The 20417-nt window shown below is 46.7% G+C and overlaps 1 protein-coding gene across 2 annotated transcripts in view; it reads left to right on the top strand.

Annotated features, from left to right (window-relative positions):
* The first annotated feature begins 835 nt into the window (after nt 1-835).
* The window catches only part of CEP120 (centrosomal protein 120), a 150152-nt gene continuing 130570 nt past the window's right edge, over nt 836-20417 (top strand). For both annotated transcript variants that reach the window (XM_089675119.1, XM_089675035.1), the window contains exons 1-2: nt 836-1043; nt 17184-17340. In XM_089675119.1, coding sequence (XP_089531245.1) covers nt 995-1043; nt 17184-17340 — 206 coding nt within the window. In that variant the 5' untranslated portion in view covers nt 836-994. The remainder of the gene's footprint in view (nt 1044-17183; nt 17341-20417) is intronic.

The following is a 20417-nucleotide window of genomic DNA, read 5'->3' as shown; positions in this document are numbered from 1 at the left end:
GGTCACTGATAGAAGGGCATCCTTATATTACTGATCAGTAGAAGGTCCCCCTATATTATTGATCACCGGTAGCAGGACCTCCATATATTACCCATATTGTTGGTCACTGGTAGAAGGGCCTCCTTATATTACTGATCAGTGGAAGAAGCCCCCCCTGTATGATTGGTCACTGGTAGAAGGGTCCAGTTATATTATTAGAGAGATTCACGCTATTTGTCCTGTTTACCATCATCATTGAAAGTTAAAGTAAAATAAAGTTCCAAATGTTGGGTTGTCCCGATAACATAACAGAGGGAAAATCTCCCAATGGGGACACTGGTTTGGCTGAACTTCTTTAATTTGCACACATTTTCTCACTTCCTGTTTTGGCTATGAGACAGGAAGTGAAGGGAAATCTCCCCAATGGGACACAAGTGGCAAACAAAAAAAAAAAACCTGACAGCGGTTATAACCCTCCATTGTCTATAGTTATACTCTAACAAATTGACTTCAGCTGTATTGCTACACACACTTTTTTCAGACACTTTTATCACCGCACACAAAAACAAAACATAGCACACTGACTAGAGGTCGCTTCTTTTTGGTATAGTACTTCCCAACAACTCCCTCGTAACTTCTGTGTATTCTAGCAGAAGATGCCACCACTTCCCACAACAAACATGGCTCCGCCGCAGAGTAATCTGCCGTCACATGACCACTCTTAGCCAATCTACGCTGTCACAACGCGTAATTCCGTAGAGAAATTTACTGTGTTGAGCGATCCAGCTCTCACCCTTCCTCGCTTTCACCCGCCCAGCCATGTGATTGGAGAGTTCCCCGGTTGCCTGGCGGAAGTAGTCGGTAGTCAAGGGGCGGGGATCCGCCGAGTTTGTATACTGAGAGAAGCGGCAAAGGAGCAGTCAGCGGCGGGTGACAGTTCATTCCAGTGACCAGGGCTGACAGCTCATCGACTGATCCATCTCCCGGCTGTGCGTGCTGTCACCCCGATCCCGACATGGGCTACAGATCAGACCAGCTGCTCATCGTCGTCTCCATATTGGAAGGTAAACAACCATGTTTTCCTGTATATGGGACTCTCTCCAGAGGGATCAGTGTGGGCAGGCTGGGCTCCATTGTGTGTATGGGAGAAGTATGGAGCCCCAGCAGTTTAGCGAGACTGTCTCCAGCCCAGGCTCCCCTTACCTCTGTAGCTGGGGTCTGTACAGGAAACATGCTCCCACACCCAGCAATCCAGCGGTGGGCTCTAGGGATGCAGCGCACCCAGTGCCACACCGCCATCTTCTTCTGATGTCATCAGGGACCTTCACCATCTCGTCTGGGTTCATGCAGCTGGCCCTGCATCCATGTGCATGGACCACGACGCACCATCAGGAAGATGACTGCAAAGACACAGCCAGCCCCCTTCATGACGTGGCACATGTGCGTTACAGCAACCTTTCTCAACCAGGGTGCCTTGAGGCGTCCTCAAGGGTGCCTTGGCAAAATGTTTACAAAATTCCCAAAACTTGTATACAAACCAGCAGGTGGATCAATCCTGCCTTTCAGTTACACAAAGTCACAGGTTTTCATTGTGCACCATTATGACCTTCTAGGTGATGGTGTCCTGACAACCAATGACATCATCAGTTGACGAGAATTTCAGCTGCCTGCACAGCATCCTAGTTTGATCCTCCCCTTCCCCTTTCCGGCAGTGCTGGAGTCACATTATTTCAGTGATGGAGAAAACTGAGGGAGAGGAGAAACATTGGTATACTACTCAGTACCAGTGTGCAAAGGTGTATTTGCTTTGGAAGAATAAATCACCTCTAATGTTGGGTGTCCTACATGTGTGGATGTTGCTGTATTATATAAAACTTAGAATAGTTTTTCATGTTTTAGAAAGGGGTGCCCCAGGACTGTCCATAATTTCAAGGGGTGCCCCGGGACTGTCCATAATTTCAAGGGGCGCCCCGGGACTGTCCATAATTTCAAGGGGCGCCCCGGGGCTGTCCATAATTTCAAGGGGCGCCCCGGGGCTGTCCATAATTTCAAGGGGCGCCCCGGGGCTGTCCATAATTTCAAGGGGCGCCCCGGGGCTGTCCATAATTTCAAGGGGCGCCCCGGGGCTGTCCATAATTTCAAGGGGCGCCCCGGGGCTGTCCATAATTTCAAAGGGCGCCCCGGGGCTGTCCATAATTTCAAAGGGCGCCCCGGGGCTGTCCATAATTTCAAAGGGCGCCCCGAGGCTGTCCATAATTTTCAAAGGGTTCCTTGACTGAAAAAAGGTTGAGAAACACTGCTGTAGAGTACCCTTCAGCCTCCTGGGATTCGTGATGTAGGTATCCCAGGAGCCTGCAGGCAGCTGTTACTTAACCACCTGCCTACCGGGTGCTTTCACCCCCTTCCTGCCCAGGTCAATTTTCAGCGCTTTCGCACTTTGAATGACTATTGCACGGTCATGCAACACTGTATCAAAAGAAATTTATTTTTTAGACAAAGCTTTCTTTTGGTGGTATTTAATCTCCACTGGGTTTTTAATTTTTTGCTAAACAAATGAAAAAAGACCAGAAATTTTGAGAGAAAAAGAAAAGTTTTTCTTAGTTTCTGTTATAAAATTTAGTAAATAAGTAATTTATCTTCTTCACTTATTGGCAGTGCGGCACTGATGATCAGTGCCCTGATTATTAGTGTAAATGTCCTCTCTGAGGATTGCCGCTTATCTCTGACGGTGTATGAGGAGAGGACTGCCTGATAACTGGCATTTCCTGTTTACATGTGATCAGCTGATCACATAGTAAAGAGGCTACATTAGCGGTTCTTTACTGTGATCAGTGATCCTCTGTGTCCAAGGGACACTGTGCACCAACAATCGCTGCACACCTAGAGTGGTAGGATGTCCTCCCAGAACAAGAGAGCTCCCGCTCGTCCATCATTTCTCAGTACAGCGGGCAGGAGGCGGCTAAAGAGGAATTCTAAGCATTGGTATGTTCTATATAGTTACATTGGTCCAGCTTGGCCCAGTGTAACTATGTATATGCCATACCTGGCCAATGCCCCTGGAAGCTGGAAATCACTGCAGTATACACCGCTACTCCACTTGCTTTCAGGTTTCACACTGAGCGGCTGGCCTCCTGAATTCTGAACACAGGAGGGTGGCTTCTCAGCACCATTTAGAGAATGTTTTGCATTTTCCCAATGAATATAAAGCATACTCTGATTGGATGAGGTAAAGAGTGTGACTTCACTGCCCTACCTTTCCATGTTATCCAATCAGAGAACACTTTGCATCTATTCAGAAAATGCAAAGCATTCTCTGAATGGCGGCTGACTTCCTGTGTTCACTATACTGAAGGGCAGCTGCTCAGTACAAGACCCGGAAGCAAGTGGAGATCACTGAATTAGGGGTGTGTACTTCAGTGATTTACAGCTTCTAGAGCACATTTGTCAAACACAAGGCCCGCAGACTGAATCCGGCCCGCCAGGTCCTCTCACCTCTTCTGTAGCTGCATCACCCCATCTCGTCTTTGCCCCCATCTTGTCTCAGCAGTTGGCAGCAGAGAGGAGGTCAGAACTCCAGAGCCTGTGCTCACTCCATGTGCCTCTCTGTGTAGCTGTAGTACCTCCTCATATCCTCCCCCCCTGGTCTCCGCATTCAGCAGAGTCCAGCAGTTGACTCCAGCCCTCCTCTGGTCCTCCTCCAGACCCTGCACTTTTTTCCTTCTCAGCTCCGCCCCCAGCTTCTTTCCTGCGGGGTGCACTATGATGAAGAGGAGGGACACCTGACTTCTGATAAGGGGGGCTCTTGACATCTTATGTAAGAGGGGGTAGGATGCTCCAGGCATCCAGTCTTACAGGTACAACCAGCCCTTTGAGTGCAACCATGATGCTGTGTCCCATGATAAAACTGAGTTTGACACCGCGGGGTTTATTTACTAAAGCTGGAGAGTCCAAAATCAGACTCCCTTCTGCATAGAAACCAATCAGCTTCCAGGTTTCATTGCCAAAGCTTCATTGAACAAGCTGAGGTTAGAAGCTGATTGGTTTCTATGCAGAAGGGAGTCTGATTTTGGACTCTCCAGCTTTAGTAAATAAACCCCCCCTTGTCTAGAGGGATCACCGGGTATAGTATATACAGGTGAAACTCAAAAAATTAGAATAGCGTGCAAAAGTTCATTTATTTCAGTAATGCAACTTAAAAGGTGAAACAAATATATGAGAGAGACTCATTACATGCAAAGCAAGATAGTTCAAGCCGTGATTTCATAATTGTGATGATTATGGCTTACAGCTCATGAAATCCCCAAATCCACAATCTCAGAAAATTTGAATATTGTGAAAAGGTGCAATATTCTAGGCTCAAAGTGTCCCACTCTAATCAGCTAATTAAGCCATAACACCTGCAAAGGGTTCCTGAGCCTTTAAATGGTCTCTCAGTCTGGTTCAGTAGGAATCACAATCATGGGAAAGACTGCTGACCTGACAGTTGTGCAGAAAACCATCATTGACACCCTCCATAAGGAGGGAAAGCCTCAAAAGGTAATTGCAAAAGAAGCTGGATGTTCCCAAAGTGCTGTTTCAAAGCACATTAATAGAAGGTTATGTGGAAGGGAAAAGTGTAGAAGAAAAAGGTGCACAAGCAGCAGGGATGACCGCAGCCTGGAGAGGATTGTCTGGAAAAGGCCATTCAAAAGTGTTGGGGACTTTCACAAGGAGTGGACTGAGGCTGGAGTCAGTGCATCAAGAACCGCCACACACAGACGGATCCTGGACATGGGCTTCAAATGTTGTATTCCTCTTGTCAAGCCGCTCCTGAACAACAAACAACGTCACAAGCGTCTTACCTGGGCTAAAGAAAAACAGACCTGGTCTGTTGCTCAGTGGTCCAAAGTCCTCTTTTCTGATGAGAGCAACTTTTGCATCTCATTTGGAAACCAAGGACCCAGAGTTTGGAGGAAGAATGGAGAGGCACACACTGCAAGATGCTTGAAGTCCAGTGTGAAGTTTCCACAGTCTGTGTTGATTTGGGGAGCCATGTCATCTGCTGGTGTTGGTCCACTGTGCTTCATTAAGTCCAGGGTCAACGCAGCCGTCTACCAGGAGATTTTGGAGCACTTCATGCTTCCTTCCGCAGACGAGCTTTATGGGGATGCTGACTTCATTTTCCAGCAGGACTTGGCACCTGCCCACACTGCCAAAAGCACCAAAACCTGGTTCAATGACCGTGGGAGTACTGTGCTTGATTGGCCAGCAAACTCACCTGACCTGTACCCCATAGAGAATCTATGGGGCATTGCCAAGAGAAAGATGAGAAACATGAGACCGAACAATGCAGAAGAGCTGAAGGCCGCTATTGAAGCATCCTGGTCTTCCATAACACCTCAGCAGTGCCACAGGCTGATAGCTTCCATGCCACGCCGCATTGAGGCAGTAATTGTTGCAAAAGGGGCCCAAACCAAGTACTGAGTACATATGCATGCTTATACTTTTCAGAGGTCCGATATTGTTCTATGTACAATCCTTGTGTTATTGATTGCATGTAATATTCTAATTTTCTGAGATTGTGGATTTGGGGTTTTCATGAGCTGTAAGCCATAATCATCACAATTATGACAAATCACGGCTTGAACTATCTTGCTTTGCATGTAATGAGTCTATCTCATATATTAGTTTCACCTTTTAAGTTGCATTACTGAAATAAATGAACTTTTGCACGATATTCTAATTTTTCGAGTTTCACCTGTACATAGTTATATTGGTCCAAGCAGCACCGATGTAATTTTGTATAAAATATCCATACCTGAAACGTTAAATGTTACCCAACATTTCATATTCCTGATATGTGCCTGTTGTACCATGTACTTGTATGGAAAAGTATCCTGCTATGTGTGTATATCCTTTTTTTATCCCCCACAAATTGTGCTTTCTTACGGTGGTATTTGATTACCTGTGCTTTTTTTTTTTTTTTTTTTAAATTTCTTTAAATTTTTTGCACTATTACAAAAATACATGATTTTGAGCACCTGTGCCAACCTGTAGCAGTATTTCTGCTATAGGGCGGTCGGGAAGTGGTTAATATGTATACACAAATGTTTTGCCTTTCATTTTTATTGCCCCCCCCCCCCCCCCCCAAACAAAAAAAATGAAAATATTGAGGGGAGGGAGGCAAGAGGGGAATGGGAGAAATTGTATGGGGAAATTGGCTTTAAACCAAGGTAAACATACACACCTAGTTTTATAGTAGGCAAAATGCTATTTTCCATTTTAATAGGTTAATTCAAAATGTGACCAAGCCCCCTATGGGCGGGGAAATGCATCAGAGGGCGTGGCCAGAGTGACAGCTGAGACCATCCACATCATAGTGTCTTCACAGGGCTCCTCGGGACGGGCGTCCATCCTCTCTCCCTGCACTGCTTAGTTTCTGGCACAACGTGGGAAGCTGCTCCTCTCTTCCTTCCCGGCGGGGTGACTGTGTCTTGTCCAGCTTTGAGCGGCGCCATATGCTTGCTACATGAAACATACACATAGTTTTAAAGTAGGGAAATGCTATTTTCTATTGAAATGGGTTCATTCAAAATGTGCTTTTTTGGTTTTTTTTTTTGTTTATTTTAACTGCAAGAGTTATTGCCTGTTGATCCTGCCAATTTCCTCATGAAGATATTATTTCCTGTGCAGAGTGGACAACATTATTCAGCTGTTGAAATGGCTGACCCTCTTCCCCCAGTGTTGCTGGCACCAGAAAGCTCAGCCGTATCATTAGCTAGGCTAAAGATCTGCTTGTTGGCTACTTCTTCCCTTGAGCATGGCCTGAAGGGCTCATGGCTTTAGTAATCTCTACACAGAGGCTGGCAGCAAGATCCTACATAGAAGCTCCTCTAACGGCCAGGAAGTCATCCATTTAAGCACGAGTTTACATGCCTAAACGTACAGATCTGTAAACCTTTTCTTCCATCCTCTAGTTTGGATTGACATGCGTGCTCACATGCCTTTACACACGTTTTAGATGTGTATGAACATAAATTATTGACCACAGTAATTCTTTTGGGTTGAGAGACACTGGGCACAATATAGCACAGAAGACTAAGGGCATACTTGTGGTAGAGAACAGATCCTGTGAACGGCGCTTTAGGCTACTTTCACACTGATCTGGGGTAAAAACGCACATGCGGTGCTTTTTTTTTACAGGACGTGACTTAAAAACCACAAAAAAAATGACATGGGTGTGTTTTAGATGCATTTTTGCCATGTTTTCCATTGACCTCCAGACCTGCACCAAAACTGTGTACAGAGCATCCCCAATCCTCCTCTTCTCAGGTCTGGGCTCCTGCCGAGTGCCCCCATAGCAAGCCTATTTTTGTTTAGGCACTCATGCATGCTTGCTTCCGAACCCTGCTGTTTGTGTTTGTAAGACACACAGAACAGGGCTTGGCCCCACCACTGCTTTCTCCTCACTGGCCATGATTGACAGCAGCGGGAGCCGATGGCTCCTACTGCTGTCTCTGAGCCAATGAGGAGGCAGAGAACCGGGACAGTAGCCGCTCTCGGGCACATCGCTGGATCGATATTGGGCTCAGGGAAGTATTGGGGGAGGGGGGCTGCATACTGAAGGTTTTTATATGCTGGTTTACCACGTTTTGCCGCTCTTTTCAGCGTTAGAGTGTTTTTACAGCTAAAAAACTCCTCTAGAAACTCACTAGTCCTGTTTTTTTTTTTTTTTTTTTCCCAGCCAAAAAATGTCCCTGCCAAAATACGTTGATTAGTCTTCTATATGTGCATGGACACATAGGATAACATGCTGGAGGGTTTACTGGCTGTAGAAAAAAACTAGGGATGCTCCAAAATTTCAGTGGCGAAACGAAAAAAAAAACACTGATACAAGTGCCAAAAAAACCCCGCCCCTCGCCACTGCCCACCGGCCGCCGCTCGGTAGTTATCAGCCTCACCTGAGAAACCATTGATCCCAGCTCTGGGCATAGAGATGAGTGAAGGAAACATGGCCACCACTCATCTCTATGCCCTTGGAGGACTGGAGTGATGTCACTTCCCGTTCCGTCCATTTACATTGTAGAGGAGAGATGTGGGCTCTTATTGACCCCATATCTCTCCATAAAGAGGAACTGTCACTAATTATTTCTATCACAAGGGATGCATGCATTCCTTGTGATAGAAATAAAAGTGAATAAACATTTTTTTAAAGGGACAGTGCAAAATAACCCCCAAAATGTTAAATAAATAAATAAAAAAAAAACTTTAAAGTGCCCCCATCCCCCCGTGCTCGCACATAGTGGTGAACACATACATAGGCCATGCCCACATATGTAAACTGTGTTCAAACCACACACGTGCGTCAGAGGAAGAGCAATAATTCTCGCACTAGACCTCCTCTGTAATGTTACACTGCTAACTTGTAGAAATTTTTAAAGCATCACCCATGGAGATTTTTAAGTACCGCAGTTTCATGCCATTCCACAAGCGTGCGCAATTTTAAAGCGTGTGATGTTGGGTATCTATTTACTCGCCGTAACATCCTCTTTCATATTTTCCAAAAAATTGGGGTATATATTGGGTTTTTTTTAATCGGTGTATTTTTTTCTAAAAAATATTTATTCATTTTTAACCATTAGCCGCCCGGCCAATGGCCGTTTGGTGGCTTCAAAAGTGCTGCGGCATTCCGGGTGCACGCCATTTGGCGTGCACCTGCACATGCGCAGTTTGCGCTAATGCAGAGCCTCGCAGCGGCGTGATCTGTCACCGGCTGTGTACCTCGGACACGGCCAATGACAGATCTGAGTACCGGCCCCCATTGCTGGTACCATGTGACCTGCTGTGACCAATCACAGCAGGTCACATGACAGTTGTATACAATGGATGGCTTCATTCATGCCATCCATTGTATACTACTGCCTAGCTGTGAATGGTCACAGCTAATCACATGCACATGTCATGTGATTAGCTGTGACCAAATCACAGCTAAGCACAAAAAAAAAAAAACCTGAATGAATCGATTTCATTCAGGTAAATGCTTGCTTATAGCAAAGTAATTCTTTGCTATAAGCAAATTGTGTAAAAAAAAAAAAAAAAAATACTGATCACTTCCCCAAAGTAGTACAATGTTACTATGGTAACATTGTACTACTTTGGTCATAGTAAAATATGAAAAAAAATCTTAAAAATGTAATAAAAAATTAAAAATAATAAAAAAAAATATTTATATATATATATATATATTATTTTTTTTTTTTTCTTTTTTTTTCATACTGTCACCAGTCAGTGTCCCTGTTCACCGCCATGCCAGTTATATGATGACGCTGTACTGCACTGGTGACAGTATGTAAAAAAAAAAATAGTGAAAATAATTTTTTACATTTTTTTTATTTTCCGAAAAATTATGACAAAAAAAATACAACTTCAAAAAACTCGCCATTCCTCTAAAGAAGTACATCGGACTGTCTACTCTGCAAAAAGGGGTCGTTTGGGGGATATCTGTACTATTCTGACATTCTTGGACCTCAAGAAATTAGATTGGCTGTCAGTACTTCAGGATTGATCAATTTTCAGATCTATACCATAGTTTGTAAACTCTATAACTTTCCTACAGACTAAAAAATACATCCTAATTTGGGTTATTTTCACCAAAGACATGTAGCAGAATACATCTCGGCCTAAATTTATGAAGAACAATTATTTATTTGTAAACTTTTATAACAGAAACAAAGAAACGTGTTTTTTTTCAAAATTTTTGGTCTTTTTTTGTTAATTTAGCAAAGAATAAAAACCCCAGCGGTGATTAAATACCAGCAAAAGAAAGCTCTAGTTGTGTGAAGAAAATGATAAAATTTTAGTTTGGGTACAGTGTTGTATGACCGCGCAATTGTCATTCAAAGTGTGAGAGCGCTGAAACGTGAAAAATGGCCTGGGCAGGAAGGTGTAAAATTGCCCGGTATTGAAATGGTTAAAAACTGCGCATTTCGGTTTCGTTTTTGGTTTTCGGCCAAGTGCATTTTGAATTTTCGGTTTCTGCACTAGAATTTTCATTTCGGTGCGCCACTAAAAAAAAGTCAAAAGCCAAAAACAGCAGCTGTAAAAAATGTCCAGTGTGCATGAGGACTTCTACTTTAATGCAACACATTGGGGTGTGTTTATGAAAACATTGCATGGTTCTCACCCAGTGAAAGTGCATGTATGTTTGTTCTATGTGAGCAGGGCAAAAAAACAAGGTTACTAGGACTTTCCTATGGCTGTTAGTGCCATCTAGCGGCCAGATGTGGTATTTTCTCTTTTGAATACATGAAAACATTTGTTCAGCACAGACATTAGCTTAATAACGTTTGTTTTTTTCCCCTACCGTCTTTCAGGCCAGCACTCTGAGAGACCTCGGCTCCTCCCCATCTGAGGAAACACCTCCACCTACAATAAAAAAGCTCCACTCCCCTCTGACCTCAGTTCAGGTGTTTCCTCCGGTGGGGAGACACGAGGAGGCGCAGGAGGACGATAGGGGTGCCGAGGGCCGGATAGCCGGCTGTGAGGCCCGACGCAGCCGGGAGTGAAGGCCGGAGTGTCCGGCTGCATATCCTCCCAGGGCAGGCTGCCAGCAGTGAGAGTGCATCCCGGGGGACGGGACAGGGCACTTACCTGCTCTTCGCCCCCCGACCCCCTCCGGCGAGGGGGGGTGTCGGGGTGGCCGTGGTGAGGTCTGGGGAGGATCGGGGGGAGTTCCGCTCCTTCCCATGCTGGCGGTCTAAGGGCTTTGCCGGGCCGGACGTCGGGAGACGGCGGTTTCCGGCGGAAGGGGCGGGGCTTCGCCCAGGGCCGCGACTTCCGCTTCCGGTCGCGGCCTTCACACCACGGCGGCGCGAAATTCGAATATGGCGGTGCGGTGCACAGCGGTCTGGGGGACAGACCTGCACCAGGCGACCACCCTCCGGTACGGGATGTCGGAGGCACCGGGACCAGGAGATGCCAGCACCAGCCAGTCACAGGTAAGGTGCCTCAGTGGAGGCCTCCCCTACCTGTGGGCCCCTAGCAGAAGGTAGGGCAAGGGGTCTGCGGTTTTTCAGGCCCTTGTTGCTCTGCCGGGAAGCGGGGGGGGGGGGGCGTTTAGTGTCGGACTGATTGAGCTTCCCTCCTCCCCCCTTTTCTTTTGTGTCTTGCAGGGCAAGGCCCGAGCTAAACTTAGGCACCAGGAGCCCAAGCGGAGATGCCCTTCCTGTAAGGAAGTTTTAAAAGAATCTTGGCGAAAGGTTCTTTGTGGCCCATGTATACAGGGGTTGGTGAGGGAGGAGAAGCCGGAACAGGGGGACCTAGCTAGGTCAGTGAAGGAGTTGGCTACCACCTTCGACTCCTTCAAGTCCCTCATGGAGAGGTTTGCCCTCCCATTACCTACACTTCCCCCCCCCCCCCCCCCCCCCCCAGGTGGCTTCGGTGAGTCGTCGGGAACCCCTTATGACTGGGGAGGAACCAGTGGGGGACTCCCAGTCTGAGGAGGAATCAGCGGGTGAGGGTCCCTCGGAGGAAGGGAGGGGCCCCTCCCGGTATAAGTTGACCCTAGAGGAGGTTGATGAGCTCCTGGGGGCTATATACGAAACCCTGGACATTAAGGAGGAGGTTAAGGCCTTATCTCTCCACGACCAAATGTATCAGGGATTGGAGGAGCACCAGCACAGAATGTTTCCTGTGCATGACATTTTGGTAGACACGATTAAGAAGGAGTGGCAAGACCCGGAAAGGAAACCGTTCTTCTCAAAAGCATTGAGGAGGAGGTTTCCGTTTTCGGAAGACCCGGAGGCGGTCTGGAACAAGAGCCCCAGGCTAGACGCGGCCTTTTCCCAAACAACCAGGAGAACTGACCTAGCGTTTGAGGACATGGGGGTCTTACCAGACTTATTGGACAGAAGGGCAGAGTCTCTCCTTAGGAAGGCCTGGGACTCGACCCTGTACAACCTGAAGCCGGCCATGGCTACGACAGTGGTAGCCAGGAACTTAGAGTATTGGCTTACGCAATTACAGGCCCATATTGTGGCAGACTCTCCCAAGGAAAAAATCTTGGCCTCTTTTGAGACCCTTTTGCAAGGAGTGGGGTATATTGCGGATGCTTCCGCAGAGTCGGTGAGATTGGGGGCCAGGTCTGCTGCCCTGACCAATTCAGCCAGAAGGGCGCTGTGGCTAAAGACATGGCAGGGGGACATCACTTCAAAAGTTAGGTTATGCGGCATCCCCCTCACAGGAGACTGTCTGTTCGGCCCGGGGTTGGAGGAATTATTAGACCGGACAGCTGATAGGAAAAAGTCCTTCCCCCTCAAGAGGAAAATGCAGGAGGGGGGGACACGGAAGGCCCGCCCGGCAAAGAGGCTGAGCCTGCGACCGCCTGGTCAGGGTAGGTCGGCTGGACAGAGAGGTAGGGGAAGAGGGGGAGCAATTTTTCGCCCTCCTGAGCAGCCCCAAAAACCAAGGTGACTTGGTTCCTCCTGTGGGGGGAAGATTGGCGGCATTCCTCCCACAGTGGGAAGCCGTGGTCACCAGCCCCTTCATTTTGGATGTCATCCGAAGGGGTTACCGGTTAGAATTTCTGAGACCGCCACCCGAGACTTTTCTGGTGACGACCCGTCCAAGGGATCCGACGAAGGACGCGGCTCTGGTGGGCGCTTTGGAGATTCTGGAGTCCCAGGGGGTCATCTTCAGGGTTCCGGTAGCGGAGCGAGGGAAGGGAGTTTATTCCCATGTGTTTGTGGTTCAAAAGCCGTCTGGGGCGTTCAGACTGATTTTGAACCTGAAACCCTTGAACAAGTCAGTGCGTTACCGGAGGTTCCGCATGGATTCCATTTTTACGGTCAGGTCCCTAATCCCACCAGGTGCATTCATGGCATCCATAGACTTGAAGGACGCCTACCTACACGTGCCCGTGGCGGAAGCCTCTCAGAGGTTCCTCAGGTTGGCAGTGGGGGGGGAGGAAGGAATTCGACACTGGCAGTTCAGGGCTCTTCCATTCGGCCTTTCCTCCTCGCCAAGAGTATTCACCAAGGTTCTGTCGGAGGCACTGATTTCTATCCGCTTGAGGGGGATTTCAGTGGTGGCCTATCTGGACGATTTGCTGCTCTTCGCGGATTCAGAGGCTCACTTACGGCAAGACCTGGTTATAGTGAGGAACCATCTGGAAAGCTTGGGGTGGATTTTGAATCTGGAGAAGTCCTGCCTGGTGCCTTCTCAGAAGGTGATTTACTTTGGCTACACTCTAGACTCGGTAGACCAAAAGACCAGCCTGACTTTGGAAAAAGTCACCAAGTTGGAGGCCGGAGTCAGATTACTGCAGGGGGGCAGGTCGATGTCCATAAGACAGGCCATGTCGGTACTTGGATTGCTGACAGCGTCCATTCCGGCGGTTCAGTGGGCAGGTCTGCATATGCGTCCCCTCCAGTTGTGGATCCTGAGGGTTTGGGACAGGAAGTGTCACTCCCTAGAACGCAGGGTCTTGGTGCCCCCCAGTGTGAAAAGGTCTCTATGGTGGTGGAGGAGATCGTCCAGCATAACTCAGGGACTGTTGTGGTGCTTTCCGATTTCCGCGGAGGTCACTACGGATGCCAACGCCAGGGGCTGGGGAGCCCACCTGGGAAATTTGGTGACTCAGGGGGAATGGTCCTTAGGGCAGAAGGACAAATCCTCGAATTGGAAGGAATTGAGGGCAGTGTGGGAGGCTCTGCACTCCTTCCAGGCGGGGGTCACGGGCCAGCACGTGCGTGTCCTGACGGACAATGCCACGGCAGTGGCTTATATAAACAGGCAGGGAGGGACGCGGAGCAAGGCCCTCGGGGCCTTAGCGGCGACACTGTTGTCCTGGGCAGAGCTGAATTTGGCGTCCCTGTCTGCGATACACTTAAAGGGGGAGCTGAACCAGAAGGCAGACTTCCTGAGCAGGACTCGGCTCAGGGAGTCTGAATGGGCCTTGAACCCCGATGTCTTTCAGGAGATTGTGCGAAGGTGGGGATCCCCGGATGTGGACCTTTTTGCCTCAGGAAGGAACAACAAGGTCCCAAATTTCTTCTCTCTATCCCGCTGGGACGGGTCCAGAGCGGTGGACGCATTAGGTCAGAGGTGGGACTACCGGCTTTGTTACGCCTTTCCCCCGGTTCCTTTGCTCCCCCTGGTCCTGAGGAAATTCAGGACAGAGGGGACCTCGTTAATCCTGATAGCTCCCTTCTGGCCGCGGCGGGCGTGGTTTGCGACCCTGAAGAGTTTGGCCTCTCGTCCACCCTGGGAGCTGCCACCAAGAGTGGATTTGTTAACACAGGGGCCGGTTCTTTGCCCCAGCGTAGGAAGATTGCGGTTAACGGCCTGGTTTCTGAGCAGCAGCTCCTCTTAGAGAAGGGGTTCTCGCCTAGGGTGGTGGCGACATTACTGGCCAGTAGGAAGGAGGAGACCCAGGCCATTTATGGTAGGGTCTGGGGTTGCTTTACAGCCTGGTGTGACCGGACAGCTGTGGCAACCCATAGTTTGGTTTCTGTGTTGGAATTCCTGCAGGCGGGAGCGGACAAGGGATTGTCTGTCAGCACGCTCAAGGGCCAGGTCTCGGCCCTCAGTGTGTTCTTGGAGACGCCCCTGGCCAGGGAGGCGTTGGTGAGTAGGTTTTTCAAAGCTCTGGTGAGGCAGAGGCCTCCGAGGTCCAGACCATTTCCGGTGTGGGATTTGGCCAAGGTGCTCGGGGGGATGACTAGGGCTCCGTTCGAGCCCTTGGAGTCCTGTCCGATAGGGGAGCTCACCATTAAGACGGCTTTTCTGGTGGCGATTACCACGGCGAGGAGGGTGTGTGAGATGGAGGCCCTCTCGATCAGAACACCCTATCTCCGTATTTTTTCAGACAGGATCGTTTTCAGACCAGACCCGTCCTTCATTCCGAAGGTAGCTCGGAGTTTCCAGAGGGAACAGGACATTGTCCTTCCCTCATTTTTTCCTGACCCGGTGGGGGTAGATCAGGAGAGGTATCATTGTTTAGATGTCAGAAGGTGCGTTCTCCAGTATCTAGAGAAATCTAGGGAGTTCAGAAGCACCGAATCCCTTTTTGTTTTTTTTAAGGGGGCTAGAAGAGGCAAGAAGGCGTCTAGAAGGACGCTGGCCAGCTGGCTGCGGCTGGCGATTACAGGAGCATATCAGGCAGAAGGCCTGGAGGTCCCGGAGGGTATCAAGGCACATTCCACCCGAGCTGTGGCGGCTACCCAGGCAGAGTTAGCAGGGGTTTCCCCAGGGCAGATTTGCAGAGCGGCAACATGGTCCAGCTATGACACATTTGCCAAGCATTACAGACTGGACCTGGTCTCGGTGCAGGAGCAGGACTTTGGTCGTAAGGTCTTACAAGCAGTTAGCCCGCCCGAAGGGTGAGTACTCGCTTATCCTCTCAGAGTGCTGGCCTGAAAGACGGTAGGGGAAAAACCAAGTTACACTTACGGTAACGTCTTTTCCAGGAGTCTTTCAGGCCAGCACCGGTTTCCCACCCACTGTTGATATTGGTTATGTGAAGATGGCTTATTATGATTATGTTGTCTCGCATTGTGTCTCCCCAGATGACCGGAGGATGCTTGGAGAACTGAGGTCAGAGGGGAGTGGAGCTTTTTTATTGTAGGTGGAGGTGTTTCCTCAGATGGGGAGGAGCCGAGGTCTCTCAGAGTGCTGGCCTGAAAGACTCCTGGAAAAGACGTTACCGTAAGTGTAACTTGGTTTTTTTTTTTTTTTTTTTGCCTCAGTTGCCCAGTGGAAATGTACATATACTTTTCACTAGATGAATTGCTATGCAAGTTTTTATAGCTTAGGAGAAATTGGAGTGATGGAGAGATGAGCTCATCACTGCGCTGCTTCTCCTTTACGTAAAAGATACTTTATTTTTTCATTCGCAATTTAAATAAAAAATATTTGTGAGTGGATTTCTGTTTTAAAACAATTAAAAAAAAAAAGTTTCTTTTTATAGTCAGTAAAATTTTCACTGTAGTCCTAATTTGATTGCCATATGGTTACCAGTAATGAGCGCTTAGAGAGGATTGTTCGGCACCAGAGCTGTTTTCGTATTACCTGCAGGCAACATACGTTTGTATAATAAGAAGCACAGTATTCTCCAGGGGTGTTTAAGCATCTGTTAAATTGGAAGTCAAGTCTTTTGTGTTGGTTTATCTTTTATTGTAAACCAGGCTCATCAGTGGGCCTCAGGTGACTAACAAAAGTGGGGCTCAAGAATGTAACATGCTAGCCATAGTTACAAAGTCAGTCTGGCTGAAAAAAGACAGAAGTCCATCCAGTTTAACCATAAATATAAAAAGCTATCTCCGCTTCAGTCGATCCTGAATACGGCTGCCAGACTCATTCACCTTTCCAACCGCTCCGTTTCCGCCACCCCCCTCTGCCAATCACTCCACTGGCTTCCGATTGCGCAACGGATCAAATTCAAAATCCTAACACTGACGTACAAAGCCATCCACCATACTGCCCCGAACTACATCAATGACCTAATATCCAAGTACCGCCCAGCACACACACTCCGCTCCTCACAAGACCTCCTTCTCTCTAGTTCCCTGGTCTCCTCCTCCCATGCCCGCATCCAGGACTTCTCCAGGGTGTCACCCATCCTCTGGAACTCCCTGCCCCAACCCATCAGATTATCACCTACTCTCCTCTCCTTTAGGCGCACCCTGAAAACCCATCTCTTCAGGGAAGCCTACCCCACCCCCTGCTAACTTGCCGACCTCCTCCACTCTTCCTACCACTCCATCCCCCACAGCTATCTCCTCCTGTACCACTATCCCCTCTCTCCTAGATTGTAAGCTCGAAAGAGCAGGGCCCTCGATCCCCTCATGTTTTGCATTGTATTGGTATTGTTCTGTCACATGTTCTGTCCCCCTTTGTAATGTACAGCGCTGAGCGAACTATTGGCGCTTTATAAATACTGTATAATAATCGTATACCCACAGTTGATCCAACCATTAATTTTCTTTTTTCTGTGCACTGTTTAGTACGATTCCATATGTGCTTTATTCTGCTGCCTAGGTAAAGTTCATTTTCTCATCGGGATCAGGTAAACCTCCAGCTGATTTTAGCAGATTTGTGCTACTGTCCTTATATTTATGTAATGTACAATCTGCTTTGCATACTCTAATGTCTCTAATTAGCTTGCATCTGTTTGGAAAATTTTGTTTTTATCAATTTATTTTTTTTTTTTGTTTACTTTTCTTTAGGGAGACATTTCCCAAAGCGCTCTAGGCATATGCTTGTGGTTGAAGCCAAGTTCGATGGTGAGCAGCTTTCTACAGACCCGGTACCTCATTTAGAGCAGCCACAGTTTGCTACCGAATTAGCATGGGAACTTGACAGGAAAGCTCTTCACCAACACAGGTAATATCACTTTTGTTTACTGGAAGATGTTGATTCAACTAATAAAGTTGCGCCTGTTCTCACAGGGGTTGGGGATTATACACTGACACACACAGTGCATTGTATCAGGAGGCTGATGAGATCCATGATTTTGCTAACGTTTTGAATATCCCTGAAAACGGATTATTTTTCCTTATTATAGTTACTGCACATCTTCATTGCATTCATGAAGAGAAATATGCAGATAGTTTATTATTGGAGGAGTCTCCCTCCTCCATATGCTCTTGCTGTAATTGTCAGATTCATTGACCACAGTAGGGTTACCTCCTAAAATACTGTAGGTAGGTAATGCTTGTAAGGAGACAAGTTTGCTAGAAAAAATGAAAGCAAACCTGTCAACATGGATCATCTAACTTTGCCTAAAAGTCAATATTCATTCCCACTTTCTGTCATTCATTTGACAAATGCCAGAACTTCAGTGTGCTGTAAAGCCTCGGACATTTTTCAGTGGAACAACAATCGGTGCAGAATTTTGGGTCCCATGTTCAACTTTGGTTTCGGATCGAAGGGGATCCACAGGGACCAGGCCTTTCTTTAAAACAGATTTTTATTCTCACTAAAATAATATATAACATTGCTATACAAGTTATTTTGTATTTTATGGCTTTTAAAGAAACAGGCTTCCCTTTTTAATTTTGTGGTCAGCTATATTTCCTAAATCTGTCAAAAAATTAAATACTATTTCTTGCCATGGCAAAACTGTTTGTTTTAGGTCAGGGGTGTCAAACTCAATTTTATTGTGGGCTGCATTGGCATTATGGTTGCCCTCAAAGGGACGGTTGTATCTGTAAATGTGAATTCACGCTGTATGCGGTGACAGACATTTTTTGCCTCATCATAAAACGCCTGTCACCGAAGGGACGCACAGGAAGCAGTTGTTTCCTATGTCGTCCATTCACACTGCAACACAGCCTAGGGCTGTACTGCACCATGCTGCAATAAAACGCAGACGTTTTTAATTTTATCGCAGCGCACCATGCCAGATTGCTCAGCAATGTACAGCAACACAGTGAACCGTACTTCTGTACATTGCCGTGATTGTGTATTGTTTTGCACTTCAAATAAAGTTAGTAGAAAACAAAAAAAAATAAAGCAAAAGATGGGAGCCTTGTGATTTTATTCCCTTTCTTTATTTCAAGTATTTATATAGCACTGTCAATTTATGCAGTACTTTACACATATATTTATTACATTCACATCAATTCCTAACTCTCAGCGGGCAAGGGGCGTACAATCTGAGGTGCCCAATTTACACAAATGCCAAATTAGACAGGAACCAATTAACCCACCAGCATGTCTGAGCGTGGGAGGAAACTGGAGTACCCAGAGGAAACCCCCGCAGGCATAGGGAGAACATGCGAACTCCAGGCAGATGGTGCCGTGGTTGTGATATAGACCTACAACCCTAGTACTGCCTGGCAGAAGTGCTAACCATTAGGCCACTGTGATGTGATGCACTGAATCGCACACCACACTGCCCCCATCATAGATAGCAACAGAGAGCTTTCACACTGCAGCAGCTCTCTGTTGCTGCGTGAATAAAGCTTAAGGGCTTATTCACACTTGACTCAAAAAGCGAGCTCTTAACAAGCGCACATATAGTGTTAATGTACACTACTAGGTGCCTTAGACTTACATTTTAACAAGCTTTAAAAATGCTTCCTCAAACATCCAAACAAACACGTGCTTTTGACATGAGTTAAAACCGCACCGCAAATGCCTATTAAAGGATACCTCCACTTTCATGGGGAAAACAATTGGCAAATAACATTAAGAAAAAAATATGGCGTATGCAATTGCTACTCAAGTCATATTGTAATTGAATATTATTAAAAATTACCTTTTCCTTTTCAATCTTCAGTTCTGTTTTTTTTTTCTGTAAAATGCAATGCAATCTGGCTACCTGGAGGCATTCTGTACACAGATGGTGTACAGAACGCCCCCTCAAATAATAAGTAATTTCCTGCTTGAGTGACTGGCTAACTGATTCTCCCAGAAGTCTGTACTAAGATACAAGTCAGACTGTCCTGTGGTGTGTTACCTTTTTTTTTTTTTTTTTTTTTTTTTTTTTTTTTTTTTTTTTTTTTAGTGGTGCACCGAAATAAAAATTCGGGTGCCGAAAACGAAAATTCAGGATGCACTTGGCCGAAAATGGTAAAAGAACCCGAAATGGGCAGCTTTTAAAATTTAATATATATTTTTTGGAAAAAAATACACTTTTGATTAAAAAAACCAAAAAAAAAACCATATATACCCCAATTTTTTTGTAAAATATGAAAGAGGATGTTACAGCGAGTAAATAGATATCCAATGTGTCATGCTTTAAAATTGTGCGCGCTTATGAAATGGCGTCAAACTATGGTACTTAAAAAATCTCCATGGGTAATGCTTTAACAATTTCTACAGGTTAGCAGTGTAAATTTACGGAGGAGGTCTAGTGCTAGAATTATTGCTCTTGCTCCGACGTTCGTGGTGATACCTTACAAGTGTGGTTTGAACACCGTTTACATATGTGGGCGTGGCCTACGTATTTGTTCACTACGAGCGAGCACGAGGGGCACGGGGGCACTTTAAACTTTTTTTTTTTTTTAATTTTTTTTTTTACATTGTCCCTTTTTAAAAGAAAAAAAAATTGCTTTTATTCATATCACAAGAAATGCATGCATCCCTTGTGATGGAAATATTTAGTGACAGGTCCTCTTTATGGAGAGAGATGGAATCCCCCACATCTCTCCTCTACAATGTAAAGCATTGATCTAGTGCTTCTAAAAGAAAAAATGGAGCCGGTACAGGAAGTGATATCGCTCTGGTCCTCCAAGGGCATAGAGATGAGTGGAGGCCATCTTTCCTTCACTCATCTCTATGCCCAGCGCCGGGATCGTTCGGTGATTTCTCAGGTAGGCTGAGAATTACCGAGCAGCATGCGGCGGTGACGGGGGACACGTTTTTTTTTTTTTTTTTTTTTTTTTTAATCTTGGGGTGAGATACTCCCAAAGAGAAATCTCATCCAAAGGGACCCTGCCAATCTCTTCATTAGA

The sequence above is a fragment of the Staurois parvus genome, unplaced genomic scaffold (genome assembly GCF_062004578.1).
Source record: "Staurois parvus isolate SC_StPar_1 unplaced genomic scaffold, SC_StPar_1.0 ptg000004l, whole genome shotgun sequence".
Classification (NCBI taxonomy): domain Eukaryota; kingdom Metazoa; phylum Chordata; class Amphibia; order Anura; family Ranidae; genus Staurois; species Staurois parvus.
This window is presented reverse-complemented; position numbering and strand designations above follow the sequence as displayed.